The 22,175-nt window shown below is 40.1% G+C and overlaps 1 protein-coding gene and 1 non-coding gene across 3 annotated transcripts; both read left to right on the forward strand.

Annotated features, from left to right (window-relative positions):
* The first annotated feature begins 71 nt into the window (after positions 1-71).
* On the forward strand, positions 72-18,700 carry CCDC47 (coiled-coil domain containing 47). Of its 2 annotated transcripts, none has more exons than XM_027081221.1 (13): positions 72-200; positions 4,503-4,771; positions 5,244-5,351; positions 6,597-6,771; positions 8,201-8,322; positions 8,702-8,767; positions 10,914-11,015; positions 11,216-11,326; positions 12,034-12,119; positions 13,797-13,855; positions 14,368-14,477; positions 14,699-14,866; positions 17,005-18,700. In XM_027081221.1, the coding sequence occupies exons 2-13, from the start codon at positions 4,508-4,510 to the stop codon at positions 17,083-17,085; spliced, it is 1,452 nt and encodes a 483-aa protein (XP_026937022.1). In that variant the 5' UTR covers positions 72-200; positions 4,503-4,507; the 3' UTR covers positions 17,086-18,700. The 2 variants fall into 2 exon arrangements, with proteins under 2 accessions (XP_026937022.1, XP_026937021.1); XM_027081220.1 differs by having other exon boundaries at positions 83-251.
* TRNAG-UCC (transfer RNA glycine (anticodon UCC)) lies at positions 8,458-8,530 on the forward strand. The gene has a single exon. It is a non-coding gene; the product is annotated as a tRNA-Gly (tRNA).
* Positions 18,701-22,175: the final 3,475 nt, after the last annotated feature.

The following is a 22,175-nucleotide window of genomic DNA, read 5'->3' on the forward strand; positions in this document are numbered from 1 at the left end:
GCCCCCTGAGCTGTGTCCCGCCCCCGCGCCATGCGCAGGCGCGGACGGGCCGCACGCATTCTACGTAACGGCTGGCGGAGGCTACGTGAAGAGTGGTGCGGCGTGACTGAGCTACCTGGTCAGGCTGTGTCCTAGAGGCGTTGAGGTTAGTAAAACCGCAGTGACCCGGCAGGCGGTGGCCGGCCCGAGAGGCAGGCAGGGTAAGGCGGCAGCCGCAGGAGCGCTGGGCCGGGTTCTAGCACTCGGTACAGGTAGGGAGTGGGCCGTGACGCGCTAGTCGGTGGGGTCGGGCTGGGCCGAGCGGTGACGCTGATTTGCGTGGCCTAACCAGGTCCCTTTTCCCACCCCATCCCGTAAGTCCAGCCTATGGTGACATGCCTCGGTCCCCGCGCCTTCTTGCCTTTCCCGACTTTCTTAAAAACAAACCAGACTTTGTCCACCCCAAGGCCCATTTTTTGTTGGGAGTTCTGATCAGGATAGGAGTGACTTTTAACGGTTTTTGGGAACTTCCAGAACTGTGAGCAAATGCCAACCCACAGGGCAAAGTTAGAGCAAGCCCACAGCGTGCCAGCAGGAAGAATGGAGCGTAGAATTGATTCTGCTTGCTGGGGAAAGACTAGACCCCGCAGGCTTAACAGAAGCAGCAACCTCTGTGGTCCGTCTTCTCTGAAGGTTTCTAACATGACATGTTTTTATCCAACATGTGTAAGGAGACGGGAATGTCTCCATGATCTCCAGAAGCCTCAGGGTCTGGCCATTGTCAGAAAGGCCTACTCTAAAATGCCAACAAGGAATGATTCCTGCACTTAGTCCTCTTCCGTTTTTAAGTCCAGACCCAATCGCTGAGACTGCCAGGTGAGCTAGCAGAAGAAATCAGACCAGACTTGTTAGTGCTGGGGTGCCCTGCCCCAGGAGTCTCAGGACTGCCTCTCAGGCAGGGAGTTGTGCGTTTGAGAAATGAGTTGACAGGTGCACCAGACAGACTTCTGGGAAGGAAGGCCAAGGCACGGATGGCTTGGATAATTTTAACCTAAATATCCTTAAAGGAGCTCTGTTACAGGGCTGAGTTAACTTAGAAGTGCTTCTGTGGTGTGAACGTTCTAAGTGGAAATTCACTTTGAAATGACCAGACCTTTTGTCAGGGAGTTAATCAAGTTGACTGTGCCAGTGTTAACCTTTATTTGCTTCTGTTTGAAAAAGTTTAAAACTGAGATCTGAAAGAGAAACACTAAAAATGAAGTATTTTTACACCTTAAAGGGTGTTCATAAGGCACAGTGGAAGGAAGTAATGGGAACTGCTATTTATTGAGTACCTTCTATGTGCCAAGCACGTATCTCTTGTAATATCCACTACAGCCCTGTGAGGCAAATAGTGAATGACTATCCCTTTTTTGTATGTGGGGAACAGGAGTTTAAGTAATTAACCCAAGGTCACATGGCTGGCGAATGGTAGAGCTGATGTTTTGAACCAAACCTAACTCCACCAACATACATGCTCCTTTTCATATGTCTTCCACTTTTGACTGTTAAGCTAAGGGTGTTTGGAGACACATCGCAAGCCTCTTTGAGGTTGTTGTCAAGAGGGCAGCTATGTTTTCCCATAAAATGTCCCCTGGTGCTAACCTCAAAGATCAAATATTGGAAAGGATATAATATTGGCCTATCCTTGGTGGCATATCTCAAATCATTGGTGGCATTTCTCAAATCATTGGTGCCTTTCAAAATTTATGAACTTTGTCCAATTTTAAGAACATTTCTTGAGCAGCCATGAGTTGCAAGGTATTGGGCAATAGCCTTTGATATTGAGCCAATTTCCTTTATGAATTTATGGTGTTGTAAATATGAGATATAGAATATTCACTATGCCAGAGCACCTTGAGAGATCAGTATTGGGTTGGCCAGAAAGTTCTTTCAGTTAGTGAATGTGTTGTTCTATAAAGTTCTTCATGAAAGTGAAAAATGTGTCTTTTTTGAACTTAAAACCGAACGAACTTTTTGGCCAACCCAATACATACTCCCTTTTGCCACCCATTCACTCTGTTAGTACTCAGCTCCCTGCATCCTGGCTTTCATACTTACCACTTCCTTGCAGTTGCCAATAATGACTTCCTTATTAACATTGGGAAATTTTTGGTCCATATCTTACTTGAACTTTCTGCAGCAATTGAAACCGAGCTCTGTTTCCTTCTTAGAAATATGCTTCTCCTTTGACTTCTGTGCTACCACTTTGACCAAAGTCTCTTTTTCTTTAACCATTCCTTAGTTTCCCATTCCAGTTCTCCCTATTATGCACAACTCTTAGCTGTTATGATTTGTTTCAAGACTTTTTGGTGCTTTTTTTTTTTTTAAACCTAACTCTTAATACTCCCTGGGGATCTCTTCCATTCTCACACCATCTCTATTTCCAGCTTAGGCGCATATCCTGAACTCCAGGCTTATACTTCAAATGCTTCCTTTCCTCCCTTTGTAAAATAGGTTATAATACCTTTTAGGATATTGTGAAAATTAAGAGATAAATGTTAATCATCTAACATACTGCTTGAAAACACTTAAAACTTTTCAACAAGTATTAAATTTAATTTATTGCCTTCCCCCAATTTTTTCGCTCCTTTATTGTTTTTTATTTCAAGGATGACTTTGTCCAGCTGTTAATCAAGCCAAAACTTGGAATCACCCCAGATCTTCCTTCCCCACATTCCTTATATTCAGTCACTTTATGCTGACAAATATAATTCTTAATACCTGTCAAATCTGTTTTCCTGTTCATTCCCAATACCACTGCCAGTTCAGTTGTGTTTTATCTCTTATCTAATTATCTCAGCCACTTCCTATTTTTCCCACCTCAGGTGTCCTTTTCTAATTCACCCTCTGTATGAGCTGTCAGGGTTAAATTGCAAATCTGATTGTGTCACTCTCTTACTTAAATCCTTTAGTTGATTCTAATCATCCAAACTTCTCAGTGTGGTATTTAAATAAGGATGATCAAATAAATAAATAAATAAGGATCATCGTGATCTGGCCTGTGCTGGCCTTTTTAGCCTCATTTCCCCCATTTGGGTCTACAAACCCAATGTTCTATCATACCAAACTCCTAAAATGCGCTGTTTCAGCCCTCTATGCTATAGCTGTTCCTCAGTCTGCAGTGCCTCTTCTTGAGTGCAGGAACTATCCTTTTATTTTATTTTTTAGAGAACATTTTATTATAAGAACATAATAGAAAAATTAGAAAAGTATTCAATATAAAGAAAAATAAAGGCAAAATGTCCATAATCCTATCATACATAATAACTACTATTTATATGTAGATGTATGTATGACCTTCTAAACCTTTTTGTTTGTGTATTTGCTTCTAAAACAACTTGGGTTCTAACTTCATTCATAACAATTTTTAATAAACAAAATAAGTTTGTTTTTTGTATGTATGTATGGTTTAACTGGTTTCAGATTTTCCCTGTCATACTGTAACTCATGTCCTTGAAGCTAGGTTCTCTTGGCATAGTATCTGACATGGTGATATGCTCAGTGAGGGAACATTTTATTTGATATGGTAGGATCATTTTATGAAAAGCAGTGAAAGCCAGAGGAGTTTTATATTATTCTTTGGGTAATTGGTTAGCCTTCATTGGTGATTGAATCCTTATGTAACAGAAGTCATGTTCTGGAAGGATAACGGTAGTTTTTAGTGAGAAGTAGGGAGTAGGGAGAGAGTTGAGCAGGGGAGACCATTTAGGATAATACTGTGGTTCTTGAGTAGGTGGTGTTAGCAAAAATTGCTACTTTAAATAAGTAACAAAATCACTGCTACTGGCTTACGTTGGAGATGCTGCCTGAGAAGTGGATGATAGCAGGGATTCTGGAGGCAAAACTGGCATCAGAACATAGTTCTCTGTCACTTGGTGGTTGTATTACTTAGCATCTCTGTGCCTCATTTTCCTTATCTATGAAATGGGGATGTTAATAAAACCACTTTCTTCAGAGGGTTGTCATGAGGATTAAATTACTTGCTTTTTGTAAAGCCTTTAGGACAGTGCCTAGCACTTTGTGTCTTAAACATGTGCTTTGATGATGATGATGATGTGCACACATAAAGTTGATCTAAGAATGAATAGCTTTTCCATTCATGTATTATTTTTATTACAACCAACAGATAGTTGCATCTGATTCTTCTTTCATTATCCCTCTCCCAGTTTCTATGTAAAGCTTTTAATAGGCGTTCAAAAACTGCGTACTGAATACACAGTGTAAATGGAAACCAACCTAAAGAAATTAAATGACTAGTACAAGATTTTACAGATAACTAGTGAGAGAGTCCAGACTAGAACCCAGGCCTCTTGAATCTCAACTTATTATTCTTCATATAATGCTATCTGAAATGAACAGTATTAAATAAGAGAAAAGTGGGAGAGTCTTATATTTAATTTTTAACTGTTTACAAAATGTGATCGGTATGTGTAGAATGGCAGTCCACTTAGGGTTTTTGTCTTGTTTGACTCATTTTTAAGGGGCAATGAAAGCCTTCCATGCTTTCTGTGTTGTTCTTTTGATATTTGGGAGTGTCTCTGAAGCCAAGTTTGATGATTTCGAGGATGAGGAAGACATCGTAGAGTATGATGATAATGACTTTGCTGAATTTGAGGATATCACAGAGGACTCTGTTACTGAATCTCCTCAACGAGTGATAACCACTGAAGATGATGAAGACGAGACTACTGTGGAGTTGGAAGGGCAGGATGAAAACCAAGAAGGAGATTTTGAAGATGCAGATACCCAGGTAAAGGTTCTTTTTTATTGATTTCTTGGGAAAGTGGAAGGATGGGACAATGTGTAACTAGCACTTTTCCCAGACATTAAAAGTAATGCCCAGGTCTAAGGAGACCTTTACCCTCTGGTATGCTCATTTTTATTCAGTAGGTGGAGCTCTTCTAAATGTTTGTGGTATGTTCTCACCTTTTACATTCAACAAAAAATGAATTGTATTTTTCTCCTCTATGGAAAGCCTGGATGGAGGATGGTGGAGTGGGGGTGGATATGTATTGGTATGTGGGTGGGTGGGAATTGTATCATTTAGAACTCAGGGTTGAAATGCATGGGGGGGTCATCATTTGTTGAAAATATGTAAGATCTCTGTGTTCTGTGCTTGCTGCTTTCATGTTCTTTTTTCCTTACAAATGTTATCTATAAAAATGAGATAAAATTGCCGGTGATGTTAGTGGGGGAAAACAGATTGTGCCTCATTTTCGTAGGAGGGAGATACCGAGAGTGAACCATATGATGATGAAGAATTTGAAGGTTATGAAGACAAACCAGATACTTCTTCTAGCAAAAATAAAGACCCAATAACAATTGTCGATGTAGGTATACAGGTTTTGAATCCCAAACTAACCAACAAAATATCTTGCTGTCATTAATCTCAGAAATATAATTAGTGACACGTAGCTTGTGTTGCTGTAACGTGGGAGCCATGAAAGAGTTTGACATCAGTTCTTCTGATGCAGTGGACACACGGAAAAACAACCTGTATCTTTTGTTGGGTTCTTTTTATATAAATTTATTTATTTATTTATTTTATTTTTGGCTGCGTTGGGTCTTTGTTGCTGCGCGCAGGCTTTCTCTAGTTGCGGTGAGCGGGGGCTGCTCTTCATTGCAGTGCACAGACTTCTCATTGTGGTGGCTTCCCTTGTTATGGAGCACAGGCTCTAGGCGCACGGGCTTCAGTAGTTGCGGCACACGGGCTCAGTAGTTGTGGCTCGCGCGCTCTAGAGCGCAGGCTCAGTAGTTGTGGCACACGGGCTTAGTTGCTTCTCGGCATGTGGGATCTTCCCAAACCAGGGCTTGAACCCATATCCCCTGCATTGGCAGGCGGATTCTTAACCACTGTGCCATCAGGGAAGTACCACAACCCATATGTTTTTATTTTAACCTTCCTAGTTTTATTTACCAAGGAATGAGGAGGATAGACGTTGGGTTTATTTGGGAGGTGGGACTCAGAATCAAGATGAATACAGAGGGCTTTCCAGCGTTTCATCCCATTTGATTATCCTCATGTTTCCTTAAAGAATCTTTTACAAAGATGACCTGGAAGGACTTCCCTAGTGGCGCAGTGGTTAAGAATCCGCCTGCCAACGCAGGGGACACGGGTTCAATCCGTGGTCCAGGAGGATCCCACATGCTGCGGAGCAACTTTGCCCGTGCACCACAACTACTGAGCCTGGGCTCTAGAGCCCGCGAGCCACAACTACTGAAGCCCGCATGCCTAGAGCCCATGCTGTGCAACAAGAGAAGCCAATGCAATGAGAAGCCCGCGTACTGCAACAAAGAGTAGCCCCTGCTCGCTGCAACTAGAGAAAGCCCGCGTGCAGCAATGAAGACCCAACACAGCCAAATAAATAAATAAATAATAAAACCTTCATTTAAAAAAAAAAAGATGGCCTGGAAAACCGAAATGGGCATATTTTTCAAAGTATAACCATATTCAGTGACAGTTATCTAACGTATCCACTTCTGTTTATGGGTTTTCTCATTCTCCTTCATACCTTGAGTTAGACTTCGTCCTTCAGCCTCAGCCAACACTAAATGGAACAATTGTTCTTCTTTAGGTTCCTGCACACCTCCAGAACAGTTGGGAGAGTTATTATCTAGAGATTTTAATGGTGACTGGTCTGCTTGCCTACATCATGAATTATATCATCGGGAAGAATAAAAACAGTCGCCTTGCTCAGGCCTGGTTTAACACTCATAGGGAGCTTTTGGAGAGCAACTTTACCTTAGTAGGTAAGTTAGGCTAATACAAGTCTAGCCACCTGTTTGAAAACTTTCTGGTAAGAACTGCTTATTCTGCTCAGTGTAAGCATCTAACTACTTTCATGGACTGCTGAAGAGGATGGTTTTTTTCCTTCTCTCAAGGATCCCTTTTTTGTTAGGTTTTGCATAATGAATAAATTGCATTCATGAAATAATTTTCTCACCTTTCATCAAACATTTGCTGTACAGCTTCAGATAGAATGAGACAATCAGTGTTATCAAAACAAGTTGATAAAAATCTAGCCAAAAGCAAAGAATTTTGACATTTTAGGTAGCTTATAGCTTGATAAATCCTTTCAATTCATCTTTTAGAAATTGGAAGTCCTTCAAAATTCCTTCAGGTTTTAGGCACTTTAGTGTCAGATCCACTGTAGAGATGTACAAGATGTACACTGATACCTTAGAGGAAGTCCTGTAATGGTGTAGTGTAGGGGGTAAGGTAGACTCACTTACCTTCACTTCAGTTTGGCTTTAAACACTTTGTTTCCCTTTGATAGCAAGCAAGTATCCATCTCTTCTGCCCTTTAGCAGGACTGTGTACTATGTTGTGCTAGGTACTTTGCATACATAGTTTCTTGTTTAATCTTTAGAACAATACTGTCAGTTGGATATAGTTTCTGTTTTCCTAAGGAGGGAACTGAAGTCGGGAGGAGTGTTAAAATTTGTCTAAGCTGTTCAACTGCAACCATGATATTAGAACCTAGTCTACCTGCTTCCAAAGTCCATGCTGTCCACTGTACCATATACTATTTCAGTACTTTTTGACCTGGAAATTAGGAAAAAAATAAGTAGCCTTTAATGCCTTCTACTTCCCTTGGTGTGTTTTCATTTGGTGTGTCAGTCTGCTTTACCTTGTAAAGTTGGACATATTTTTTTGTACATTAATGAATTAAATGAAGAGAGGAAATTATTGGAATTTGAGCTTTTTGTAGCTCTTAATACCACTGTTATCATTTTGCTGCAGGAAAAACAAACTTCGATAAAGTTAAATGAAAGGAAACACAGTGAGGGAGTGTTGAATAGTTAGTATTAATGGTATTTTTAATTCACTACATAGGTTTTTGGGGTTTTTTTTAACTTTTGGCAGAGACATTTAAACTGACTTTGCTCCATTTTGTACCTACTCTTGAGATACTTATATTCCAAGCTGAATGTCGTTAACTAACAAGGACACACAAGTAATGCTAGAGTCCATAATTTTTTAATGGCAACAATAAAGCATTTTAAAAGTAAAAGGAATAATGCCCATCTGTTGTAATCTATGTCTAAAGGAGAGTTCTATAAGATAGATAAGTATTGTTAACCTAAAGTTACCGTCATTTGGGGGTCAGAGTAGAAGAGTGTGTGGTGATTAGGCCCCAACATTTCCAGTGAATCATGTTAATGGTTTTACCCCTAGGGGATGATGGAACTAACAAAGAAGCCACCAGCACAGGAAAGCTGAACCAGGAGAATGAGCACATTTACAACCTATGGTGTTCTGGTCGAGTGTGCTGTGAGGGGATGCTTATCCAGCTGAGGGTAAGTAGGGAATTTCTGGTACAGTGTATATCTTCCTTTCATTTTTTCCAGTGTGATCCCAAGTCCTGTAAGATCAGTGTCTCATTTTTTTCATGTTTGACTTAAAATGAGATCTAAAAATCATCTTTTGGGAATTCCCTGGTGGTCCAGTGGTTAAGACTCTGCGCTTCCACTGCAGGAGGCCCAGGTTCGATCCCTGGTCAGGGAACTAAGATCCTGCAAGCCATGCGGCACGGCCAAATAAGTAAATAAAAATCATCTTTTTTACTGACTGGCAAATGTAGAGTATATTTGATGAAGCATTTGAGTCCCCCTCCAATGTCTTCTCCTTATAGCAAACAGAAGTTGCAATTGTTCTCTTGGGCTTTTTGTTTTTTAGTTCCTCAAGAGACAGGACTTACTGAATGTCCTGGCCCGGATGATGAGGCCAGTGAGTGATCAAGTGGTATGTATTCTTCCTGCTGGTTTTCTCTGTACAGATTGAATTCTTAACTTCTTAGAGCTTGTTCTATTTCTTGCCAGGATTATATTTGGACTTTCTAACAACTTGTGTCCCTTGCCCAAAAAATGGAACCTTTTCTATCTAGACAGATCATCTTCCACTCAGTGTGAAACTGGGGGTGGAGGTGCAGGTGGGTGTGAGGAGACATATGTGCTTTTTGTGGGGAAAGAGGTAATACTTTGTCACCAGGTAGATCAACAGAATCAACCTGGATGATGGAGGTAAAACAGTTGTCACAGACCGTTTGCCCTCACATCTGACTCTGCTTTTGGTATCTGCTTTTATCTTTGGCAGTAGGCTGGGTTTTTTTTCAAATATTTTTTGCCTCAAGTAATACATCTTGGGCTGAATGAGTTCATAACACAATATGGAGACCTTATTGTTTGGTATACTTTCTTTCCTTTGTTAAATTAACATGTTAATCTGAAAATTGTGTCCTTCATTAGAAATGCCACATTCCCCCTCCCTTCATTCTTCCAGTAAATAATTGTGCTGACTCCCACTGCAGCAAGAAACAAAAATACATGAGACAGTCTTTTATATAAGCCAGTAGAACAAGAAATGTATGCATATATATCAAAATACAAAGTAGTATTTGGTTAATAAGTGCTATATTGGTAATATAATTAGGTACTTTTTATTGGATTGAAACTCAATTGTTATTTTAAAGGTCTTATTGTTAGTTGGAAACCTGTTTCTTTTATTTATTTTAATTTTTCTAATGTGGCCGCTGATGATTTAACCCACTAGTTTTTAGAGCCTCCTCAGTTAAAACTCAAAGGAGGAAGTTTTGCTGCATCTTCTGCCATCTTTTTGTAGAAATTATTCTTTAGAGTGTTGTGTTAATCATTTTCAGTTCTTTCCTGAGGTAGATTTAATCTTCTCTTTTCCTCTGAGCCAGCCAGCCTTTTACCTTTTTTGCTGTTTTGGGGTTTTTTTTCCCTGCAATGAAAAGCAGCCTCAACAAACATATGGGTTTTTTATATTTTTAAGCCTTTTTTATGTGGGTTCTGCTTAAAAGAGCAGAAAACCTTTTCTTTAGCAGCTGACATCTTGCCAGATCTTTGCCATATTTCCCTTCATTAACATTTCCCTTCTTCCACATATATACTGGTAAATTTTGACCCAAACTTTTAAAGATATAGTTAATAAGACAAATAGGGCCATGTTTTATCATACCAGACTCTTTAGGCTATAACTTTATCTCTCTGGCCCAATGTCGAGTATTAAAAACTATTTAACCTGCCTCTGGGGTGTTTCCAACACCAACAACCAATTCTCTGATTCTCCAGATACCAGTTGGGTGTCCAACAATTCAATTCAATTCTGATACTATCTACTTGGAGTTAATGCCAGATCCCACAAGTTAAAGGTCTCATTCCCACAAGATTGCCCACACTTCAGATGCCAGTTGCAGGCCCCAGGCCACCATACTTCTGACTGCCCAGCTATAAATCTAGAGTTCCCACAGCCCTCCCCTCAGATTCAATAATTTTCTAGAATAGCTCAGAGAACTCAGGAAAACACTTTACTTACATTTACCAGTTTATTGTAAAGGCTGCAATTCAGGAACAGCCAAATGGAAGAGAGGCATGGGGGTGAGGTGGTGCACAGAGCTTCCATGCCTCTAGAGCTTGGGCCCCTCTTCATAGGGTCATTTAGGCTGTTGGCAGCATTCAGTTCCCTGTGGTTGCAAGTTCCTATTTTCCTGCTAGTTGTCGCTGGGAACCGCTCTTAGCTCCTAGAGGCCATTCTCCGGTCCTTGCCACGTGGTTCCCCTCCACCCCATAGCCCTTTCACACTTTCACCCTTTCTTCAAGTAGGGTCCAGTCCCTTTTGAGGACTCACTTGATTAGGTCAGTCCACCCAGGATAGTGTCCCTTTTGATTAACTCAAAGTCACCTGATTAGGGACCATCTGCCATGTAACACAGCATAATCATGGTAATGATAATACCATCACATTCATAAGTCCTGCTCACATTCGAGAGGAGGATGTATACACCAGCAGGCAGGCATATTGGGGGCTGTCCTAGAAATCTGCCTATCACAGAACCTAACAGGTGAGTTTTGTTGGTTTTTTTTTAAAGCAAATAAAAGTAACCATGAATGATGAAGATATGGATACCTATGTGTTTGCTGTTGGTACTCGGAAAGCCTTGGTACGACTACAGAAAGAGATGCAGGATCTGGTATGTCAGGTTCTTTTTCAAATAATATGTCGAAACTGTGCCTCTTTATTACATAAATGTTTGACTTCAGAGCATAAAGTAATTATATCACTTGAACAGTTGTATCATTTTGAAATAGGTCAGTACATATTCTCTTGAGAAAAAAAATCCTTGTGCATAATAAAATATCATGTCTTACTTTCAACTACGTCTTCCTCTAGAGTGAGTTTTGTAGTGACAAACCTAAGTCTGGAGCGAAGTATGGACTGCCTGACTCCTTGGCCATCCTGTCAGAGATGGGAGAAGTCACAGAGGGAATGATGGATACAAAGGTAAATACAATAGAAGACATACATTTGTAGACCATTTACGGGGCAGTCTCCCTGAAAGTTACACTGTACAAATTCTTCATTTTATCTTCCTTTCCCACACAACCGGTAAAATACTTTCTTTAAACAATAGATTCACTTGTCAAAAAGACAGTTTTATTAGTCAAGAAATTCTCTCCAAATCAAGAACAAATTGTCCCTAGGATTGCCAATGGCTTTTAGGTTTTTTGAAAAAGGACTACTACTTTAATCCTTATCACCATGTCATTTAGTACGTTTGTTAAAGTTTCAGTTTGTGTAGAAGACAGGTATATAAAGAGCTATTTTTTTCCTGTTGGTTATGTATGGTAACAGCACATCTTAGTATCATAAAAATATAGGATAGCTCAAAGACAGTTCTAAATGTAAGTTCTGGGTGATGTGGTTGTGAAGAATTCCTAAAATTATTTTAGATTTTATGTTCATGCTTTCACTCGTATTTTGAACACTATTTTGAGATATATTTTCAGCTGCTCAATTTTGATCATTGGTGTGACTAAAGAAGGGCAGTAGTTTCATCATAGGGAGAGTCCTTATTTAAATTTAATTTTTTTTAAGCTTTAGCCTTCATGATGTGCAAAAGTAAGGAGGATTAAAGAGTGAATATCTATGAAAAAAGAGAAGTGCATCAAACCTACTTTAAAAAAAATAATTTTCTTTTCTTATTTCAGATGGTTCACTTTCTTACACACTATGCTGACAAGATTGAATCCGTTCATTTTTCAGACCAGTTCTCTGGTCCAAAAATTATGCAAGAGTACGTATGAAATAAAAATATTGAAATCAGGTTTCTTCACTAGCTTTCTGTGTTGAAACACCTGCAAGGTGCTTCTGCAATTTCCCTTCCCAAATGAGTGAGGGAAGTTGGTGACAGCATCCAAGTTTTCCTTTGCTTTGACTGCATGCATCGTGAAGGTAATTGAAAACCTATGGGGGACAATCAAATAAGCCTCCCCAGTTTGCAATTGTCACTGCATGTATGCATCACCCACTCAGTGAGGTAAATGAGAATCTAACAGAATGGCTAATACTAAGAAAATACAATTGGTAGTCTCTGTCCTTTGTAGTCTAGGGTGGTTGTTTTTTGGGGATTTTTTTCCTTTTTAATTTATGATGTGAATCTGTGACGTTTGATTTGTGTTTGATTGCAGGTGTATGCATTTTGTAATTCATGGCCTTTTCCGGCTTTCTACTTTGAATGGTTGAGTGATTATATTCTTTCTAGTGTATTATCAGACACCCTTGATGCCCGTAAAGTTTCTGGCTTTATAGTAATGTTGTTCGAATGTAAATATTCAGGGTTTGAATTTGCTGTTTGATTTCACATCCTGTTGCAGGAGAGCGTATTTAAGTTTACCCTTGGTGTAGAATTGGTTCTGACCTAAATTTTTGGCTAAGGACTGTGGAGTTGAATACAGTTAAAAGCCAATTTGAGTTTTAATTTTGTGTCAAAATCACTAAGGTAATCAAAATTACTTATGCCTCTAGATGGTGTTGCATCATCCTTGCCTTGCTGAACTCAGTAATAACGCTTTGGACAAAGTATCACATTGCGGCATTCATGGAGCATTTTGTGTGTGGGGGGAGGTGTGGAGGGTTGAAAGTCAAAGATTGCAAGAGGATTCTTTGAAGAGTCAGAACTAAATTATATATGCTATAGTAGATTATTTCTCAACTTATTCTGAGCCTGACTCAAAAATAAGATCCTTCATCATAGGAAGATAGATTAAGAGTTAGAAATAAAACATAAAAATCCATCAAAATAGGGCTTCCCTGGTGGCGCAGTGGTTGAGAATCTGCCAGCTAATGCAGGGGACACGGGTTCGAGCCCTGGTCTGGGAGGATCCCACATGCCGTGGAGCAACTAGGCCCGTGAGCCACAACTACTGAGCCTGCGCGTCTGGAGCTTGTGCTCCGCAACAAGAGAGGCCGCGATAGGCGATAGTGAGAGGCCCGCGCACCGCGATGAAGAGTGGCCCCCACTTGCCACAACTAGAGAAAGCCCTCGCACAGAAACGAAGACCCAACACAGCAAAAATTAATTAATTAATTAATAAACTCCTACCCCCAACATCTAAAAAAAATAAAAATAAAAAAAAGGTTATTTAAAATATGGGCCGCATACTTAAATACAGGCTCATTTCTGGCTCCCCAGGTGAGATGGAATTATCCTGCCTGGAGGGGACATCACTGGAGGTGTTGAAGGATAGGATAAAGATACTTGGGAATGCATCCATCGGATAGACAAGTGGACCAGATGACCTGTAAAGCTCCTTCGGGCTCTGAGACTGTATTTAACTTGGGGATGCCAAGCCAAATACTGTGCTGATTATCTGCACAGTTATCTGTTCATCTAAGTGAATTGGGTGACTTATGTGCATGGAAAGTATCTCTCTCTTGCGTTCCTTCTAAATAGCTCTTTCTTTTATGACAGGGAAGGTCAGCCTTTAAAGCTACCTGACACTAAGAGGACACTGTTGTTTACATTTAATGGTAAGTGTTCTGTGTCCTGTCTGAGTTCTTTGTTTTCTGTGAGATGATCTTAAGGAGAGTATTGTTTCTTTCTAAACAATAGCTATAAAAAACTACATTAAAACTAACCCCAGGGACTTCCCTGGCGGTCCAGTGGTTAAGACTTTGCTTTCCAATTCAGGGGGTGCTGGTTCGATCCCTGTTCAGGGAGCTAAGATCCCACATGCCTTGCGGCCAAAAAACCCAAAACATAATAACAGATTCAATATTGTGACTAATTCAGTAAAGACTTAAAAAAATGGTCCACATCAAAAAGAAAATCTTTAAAAAAAAAAACCTCATGCCAGCTTATTGGTTTTTTGATTTCTTCAGTAAGAGATCCTTTTATATATTTTAATTTCTATTTTCTGCTGTATTTTAGCTGCCTAAGAAATTTGGAGAAAGGAGCCTATTAATACAAAAAGAAAAAAAAATTAATACAAGAAGTATGAATGCTGCCATTAACTCAATAGGAAAATGGTTTTGTTTTCCAGTGCCTGGCTCAGGTAACACTTACCCAAAGGATATGGAGGCTTTACTACCCCTGATGAACATGGTGATTTATTCTATTGATAAAGCCAAAAAGTTTCGACTCAACAGAGAAGTAAGACCTGCAGCCTTAAGTTGGAGCCTTTTATTGTGTTTTTCCCCCCAAGGGGCGGCGGGGAGGGGGCCCAGCTTTCGATTATTTCAGTGATTTTATCTTTGCTAGTTGACTTAAAAGTGCTACATGGGAGTGGTTTTATGAAAGAATATTAAATGGGATTTTGTATCTGTTTGGATTGAAATGGATTTCTTATGAATTGCTTTGTTTCCTGGGGAAAGGGCAAACAAAAAGCAGACAAGAACCGAGCTCGAGTGGAGGAGAACTTCTTGAAGCTGACGCATGTGCAAAGACAGGAAGCTGCCCAGTCTCGGCGTGAGGAGAAGAAAAGAGCAGAGAAGGAGCGAATCATGAATGAGGAAGATCCTGAGAAACAGCGCAGGCTGGAGGTAAGACAAACTTTTCTTATGCCTATTTGCGCCATATTGGCTGTTAAGGTAATTCTGTGTAGGAATGTACACAGGCTAAAAGCTTAGCATTTTCTTAGCACTTGGGACAGTTGATAGCGCTGTAAAAAAAAGAATAATCCTTCCTGTTCAAACCATGTTAGATTGAGCCTCAATCCTGGAGAATGATATGAATTATCCTGTTCCCCCAGCATAGGCCCTTTTTGAAAGTTCCACTGTCATCTTTCAAGCCAAACACATACTAAGGTAGAAAGAAATTTGGAATTTTAATGGAAGCCAGGACATGTGCCCTATGGTCCACATAAACTTGTTTTATAAAAATTTTATTTTGATTATAGAATTAGAGAATTCTAATATTTTTTCTTTGTATTTTGTTTTCTATTTTGTACATAACGAGAATCTCAAACTCAAGAGCTTTTTAAGGCTGTAGTCCGTTATGTTTCAAACATCAGCATGTTCTCATGTTTTGTGAAGTAAGATGCTGCAGTCCAGCTCTAAAATTTTAAACCTTGTAAATGTTGATCAAAAAAGAGGAGAACAAAGTTCTGGGAAATGTGAATTTTAATGTGAATAACCTCAAGGATTGAAGAAAATTCTTGTAAGTGAAGGAGGCAAGCTGCCAAGAAAAAGTGAGCCCCCTGGACTTCCCTGGTGGCGCAGTGGTTAAGAATCCGCCTGCCAGTGCAGGGGACACGGGTTCGAGCCCTGGTCCGGGAAGATCCCGCATGCCTCGGAGCAACCAAGCCTGTGCGCCACAACTACTAGAAGCCTGCGCGCCGAGAGCCCGTGCTCTGCAACAAGAGAAGCCACCGCAATGAGAAGCCCGCACACCTCAACAAAGAGTAGCCCCCAGTCCCCGCAACTAGAGAAAGTCCACGTGCAGCAACGAAGACCCAACACAGCCAAAAATAAATAAATTAATTTTTAAAAAAGAAAAAAAAAAGTGAGCCCGTGTGGCACTTTAGTTGCTGGTAGAGTCGTTAATGCTGTTGAGTGAAGTGCCCAGAGTACCACAGCCCTCCTCTCATCCTTTCTCATCAATCTTTGGTTTGGTTTGGTTTGGTTTGGTTTGGTTTAGTTGATGGGTATTTTTCCCCTGAAAATAGAGCTCTGTGTTTATGCAATCTTCTTTATAAATATAAATGGCTTTTTAACAGATATACAGGAAGAATCTACATGGACTCATTAATAGATAATGCCTTTCATTTTTCTATGGAAAAAAAAGTTCTCCAGTTATTTCTAGAGTTTGAAACTATAGTAGGTTTAAGTAAAAGAGGGGCCCAGAACTTAACTCAGATTGTAAGTTGCTTGTGGGTGTAAACCATGTATTTTTTTTTAGAACCACCACTTTATAGTATCTAGGCCTAGGTACCTTGTAAAAAGATCCAGTGAATTAAATGGGAAAGGAGCCAAACAAAACACGAAAAACCCTATAGTGAATTTCTGGCTTGAATGGCTCATTTATACCAATGATCTGGACCTTCCTGCCACTACTGGTAGAGCCTTGTTTTGTTTTTTTACATATTTAATTTGAAAAGTATAGAGAAACATATACACAGACATTAAAATTAACCTTAATTCTACCATGTAAGAACAATGTAACATAATCATTCAGTTCCCATCCCTAAAACCAACCACTGTTAATGCTATATAGTTTATTTAGTCCCTCAACTGTGTATATTCAGTGTACTTATTTCATTTCTTAATGTAGATCATCTTATAAACTTTTTATATTAAAAATATAGCAATCTTTCAAGAAAGTGTCTTTCCATATTCTTTTTTTTTTTTTTGCGGTACGCGGGCCTCTCACTGTTGTGACCTCTCCCGTTGCGGAGCACAGCCTCCGGACGTGCACGTGCAGCCTCAGTGGCCATGGCTCACGGGCCCAGGCGCTCCGCGGCATGTGGGATCTTCCCGGACCGGAGCATGAACCCATGTCCCCTGCATCGGCAGGCGGACTCTCAACCACTGCGCCACCAGGGAAGCCCCAGCAATTCTTATAACTATCTTCTGGAATGTTATTTGTGATGCTAGCCTAAATAGTATAGGCAGTATTCTAGTTTTGACTTTTTTTTAAACAAGTATTGAAATCTTAGTTTGCATTCCCTCTTTCTCTCTAGGAAGCTGCCTTGAGGCGTGAGCAAAAGAAATTGGAGAAGAAGCAAATGAAAATGAAACAAATCAAAGTGAAAGCCATGTAAAGTCATCCAAGAGATCTGAGTCCTTATGCCACCTGTAAGCTCTGAATTCACAGGAAACAAAAAATACCAGTTCATTTCTTATCTTAAAGTTTCCCAGTGACTGAGAAATCCTTATTTCATCATGTGTTCTGTTTTTGGTTTGGAGTTTTACAAAGGTCATAGATACATTGGAAGGACTCTGTTACAGTAATTTTCTTCCAGATAATCAAATTATTTTGATTATTTTATAAAAGGAATAATATATGAAATCTGTGTAGTTTCACAACATCTTAAAAATTATAACATGAATCAGTACTTTTAGTGCTTGATATTTGAAGAAATATCACGAAATTTATAGATATATAATTAGATTGTTGCTTTTTGTCTAAACTAGGCAGTTGAAATGGCTATGAAGACTGACTCTAAACCAAGATTCCACAGATAACTATTGGAATTGCACAATAAACATTGCTTGGTGTTCTCTTCTGTGTCTACATTAAACTTGTAAAAAAATAAAATTTAGAACACTATATGTGGTGTTGAGATTTCAGGGACTCAACAGTCTAGTTCAGTATATGTTTATAGGTGGGAGGTGCTGATGACAGTATGATAGGATATCTGTAGGCTTTAGGATACTTACACGTATGTGGAAAATTCTAGGGATAGATAGTACAGGAGCACGGTTTCCTCCTTACCTGATACCATGAGCTAATGACAATGTGAATGCTGTATTTTAAGTGGTTGTATGTTTTCTTGAGTAACAAATGCATGAAAAATTAACTGCTTCACCTAGATGAGATCAGTGGTCTATATGAAGTCACAAAAGTTTTCCTTCTTGGTCGCTGCAACGTATGGGATGTTCACGGAGAAGCTCTGTTCTCTGTGTTATGGCCATATCCCTTTGCTTCTCCTTCTGCTTTTATCTCTTCCACAGTTGAGGCTGGGTATATTCTTTCAAAGAAATAGCCATGAATATGCATAAACATACTTTTAAAAATGAGCTTTCCTAGACTATTGAGAGTTCCTTCTGCCTCTTGAGGAAGGAACTCTTGGGGGGAGAGGCCCATCTACCTGCACAAGCATTTAGCTTGTTCAGATCTCTGCATTTTATAAATGCTTCCTACTAAGAAAGCATTTTTTAAGTCACTGCTTGTACCAGGTAATTTTTGCTGGGGATGGGAAAGGGTTGGGTTTTTTGTGGGAGAGGGGTGGGTGGGTATTTTTTGTTGATGCTTTATGTGCAGGTGTGTTCTGAGGCAATAACAAGTTGCTGTGAAAACAGCATGTGCTGCTGCCTTTGTAACTGCATGGAAACTTTTCACATGGGTTTTTCTCTAGGTTAATGCAGAAATGTATAAACTGGGAGATGCAAATGTAATATTTTTTTTAACAGATCATGAAATTAAGTTATTAAAATAACAAAATTTAATTACCTTAATGCTATATAATTCTAGAATTAGCCTTGTTTTACAAACCTTTAACCTGCATTTTAGAAATCAAAGTTGGTATGCTTAGCTATCTTTTGATTAATAAAAGCTTTCTTAAAGTCCCACACATTTGGACCATGGCAGCTAATTTTGTAATTTAAGCATTCGTATGAACTACCTATGGACATATATTAAACTAATTGACAAAAGTCTCAGAGTGCCGCCTTTACTTTGCTGGGGTTGCCCTACAAGAGTATAAGCCCATAGTTGTTACCAGTTTTTGGTGTTTTGTTTTGTTTTTGGCTGTGCTGCACGGCTTACGGGACCTTGGTTCCCCAACGAGGGATCAAACCCGAGCCCTCGGCAGTGAAAGCGTGGAGTCCTAACCACTGGACCACCAGGGAATTCCCACTAGTTAATTAATGTTTTATATTTTTAGAGCCCCATTATGTCATTGATGGGCTTCTCCCCAAAGTCCCCCACTAGAGTTAAGACACCATTGTCTCTCCTATGACTGAGAGGACAAAGAGAGGAGAATGTTGTTGACTGTCACACGTTGGAAAACCTGTCTTGTCCTCCAGTATTGTCTGCATTGCCTGGGCACTTAGCAATACCACAACAAGTGCTGGACTGGAAGATAAAGACTTGGCCTTTAGTGCCAGCAAAACCAGTTACCAATCCTTTGACTTTGGGCAGGTCATTAACCTCTTTGAGTCTCTGTTCTGATCTTCCTTCTACAAAGTAAAGGAAGTAATTATTTTCTCTACCTACCTCACATTAGGTCAACACTAAGAGGTAATATATGTAAAATTCTCCTGTAAATCGTAGCACTTCAAAAAATGTATCATCTAGGCCTATTCTCCAAGTGGTGTATTTTTGCTTTATTCTGTTTTGCTTTTCTTTCTCTCAGTGAAAACCAAGCAGATCCTTCCAGAGTTCTCTAACTTTATCTGCAAAACTTGACAGGGTATTATTGGGGCGGGGGGGGGTATAGTTTACAATTCTGTTTCCTTAATAATAGAAACTTTCCTTGTCAGGCACCAGATGTGAAACTCTTTTCTTTAGATGGAACTTAGACCAAAGAAAAACATTAATTGGCTTTCTCATTCCACCCATCCAATAGGAATTGGAAACGTGAAAATTACTTAGAGCAGTGTTGTACAAGGATCTAGTTTTGGTGTGAGGGATGAAATACTGTACTTAATCACCCCAGATTCTCTTTCCTTACTGTTCCTGGCTCCATGAATTCAAATTCATGCTTTGAATTATTTGAAAGCATGTAAGAGGGAGAAGACATTTACACCCGTAAGAGTGGCTTCTATTACACACTACTAAAACAATAGTGAAAATATTTTCTCAGTTTCTGGAGTTTGGTGATGGGCTAAAGATTTATTTGCATTTGGGAAAAAAGTGTAATGTTTTTATCTGTGTACAAGTTGAATGCCATCTTCTCAGCTCTGTGAACTGAGAAATAATACCAATTTCAGAAGAAAGTTTTTTGTTTTGTTTTTTTTTCCCTGAAAGGGAGAACTTTGTGTCTACTACTATTCTGCTCTTAATGGCTATTATTAGGTTATATTTTCATCTTTTAAAATTAATTGTCCTCTTTAATTTCACCTATTTTGCTTTTCCAAATAGTGTAACTTTTATTTATGTAAAAGACACCCAGGCCTTTTAAAATATTTAGTTCCATGGGAGTTATTTGGAGATCAGATAATATCATATCCGCCTAGGTTGTTTGTTGTATCAACTTTGCTTTCCTATCACATTTCCAACTTAAATGCTTAAATAGCTTTCTTTTGCCTCTTTTTCTTGCATGTTAACTGCATCACTTAGCAAGGTTGTAGCAAAGCTAGAATTGAAGCTATTTTCTGCTTCAGGAAAGAGCCCTGGGTTTGTGGGTAGGGACCCAGGTGCTGTCCTAGTGCTGTAACAAGTCTCTTTCCTTATCTATAAGTGGGCATCATCTACTCTGCCCTTTCTAAAATGCCTTTTCAGAGGATATTAGATAACATGTATAAAGTGCTTTGACATATAAAATGCTCTATAAATTAAATAATCCTGCTCAACTTGTTAAACTACACATTGTAAGCATTTCTAGCTCTCACTTGAGTATTCTAGGCAATTAGTTTTACCTTTCTCACAGTTAATTTATGTGGTATCTTAAAGAGGGCAGTGCACTCCGGGTGCTCAGAGTTAAAACAAAATAGCCAGGATCTTCAGTCCATCTCCATTCCTCTAGGCTTCAAGCAAGTTTCAGAAGGTTCCAGAAATCTTGGAGAGTCCCAGCCCTTATGATACAGAAGTGAAAAGGAATAGGGAGTTTGTACATCCTGTGACTCAAGTCAAAAGCAAAGCAAGGAGAAACTGAGTTTGTAAACTCTCAAAATTGACCTTTCATGACACCAGTTTTCTAAGTTATCTGGATTTTGGAGGCCCTTTTGTAAGGAAATTTGCTCCTTGAAACAGAGTCTAGGCCAAAAGTTTCTCAAAATATCTTTTGTGGGCAGTCCTGAAGATGATGAGATCTCTTAGCCCCCTTGACCAACTGACATCCAGTTAGAAAATGACATAGCTACTGGGCTGGACAGAACAAATGAGAAGTACTTACGTGTTTAAACTCCCCATCGTGGTGGCTGCATCAAGTCTGGCATCTTTCAGGCACTGACTCCTCTAGTACCCTTGATTCCAAAGACCACATGTGAAGAAGGTCTTTTCAAGAGAACATCGCAGGGGACGTCCCTGGTGGCACAGTGGTTAAGAATCCACCTGCCAATGCAGGGGACGCAGGTCCGATCCCTGGCCCTGGAGGATCCCATACGCTGCGGAGCAACTAAGCCCATGCGCCACAACTACTGAGCCTGCGCTCTAGAGCCCACGAGCAACAACTACTGAGCCCACGTGCCACAACTACTGAAGCCCACCTGCCTAGAGCCCGTGCTCCGCAACGAGAAGCCACCGCAATGAGGAGCCCAGGCACTGCAATGAAGAATAGCCCCCCCTCACCGTGCACAGGAACGAAGACCCAATGCAGCCAAAAATAAATAAATAAAAATAAAGTAATTAAAAAAAAATTGCAGGGATTTTACTTCAATTTCTGCTACTATCTTGCTTTGTCCATTTACCGAGTTTGCAGCTAGTATCTTATTTGATGACAGAATAGTGAGGATACTGTTTTGGAATGTTAAAGCACTAGATAAGAGCAAAGTGATGTGTGTAAAATTCAGTGAGATCCTGAGATGCACTGGCAGAGTTCACATTCAGTTTCGGCATCAAATTTCCATCGGTCCCTGTTTGAATGGAGCGAACTTCTTCCCCATCGTGGAAGTGAGACCAGTATAAAACCGTGTCAAGGGTCGTAGCTGGCAAGGGCGAGTGTTCATTACTTGATGGCGTATATCCAGTTTTGGATCTAGCCCACCCCACCCCCGTGGGCGGAGTAAGTCACTGAAATAAAGGAAAAAAAAAAAGCAGTGTCGGGGGCTTCCCTGGTGGCGCAGTGGTTGAGAGCCCGCCTGCCGATGCAGGGGACGCGGGTTTGTGCCCCAGTCCGGGAAGATCCCACATGCCGTGGAGCGGCTGGCCCCGTGAGCCATGGCCGCTGAGCCTGCGCGTCCGGAGCCTGTTCTCCGCAACGGGAGAGGCCACAACAGTGAGAGGCCAGCGTACCGCAAAAAAAAAAAA

The sequence above is a fragment of the Aethalodelphis obliquidens genome, unplaced genomic scaffold, assembly GCF_003676395.1.
Source record: "Aethalodelphis obliquidens isolate GAN/ISIS:26980383/991018 unplaced genomic scaffold, ASM367639v1 scaffold44, whole genome shotgun sequence".
NCBI lineage: Eukaryota > Metazoa > Chordata > Mammalia > Artiodactyla > Delphinidae > Aethalodelphis > Aethalodelphis obliquidens.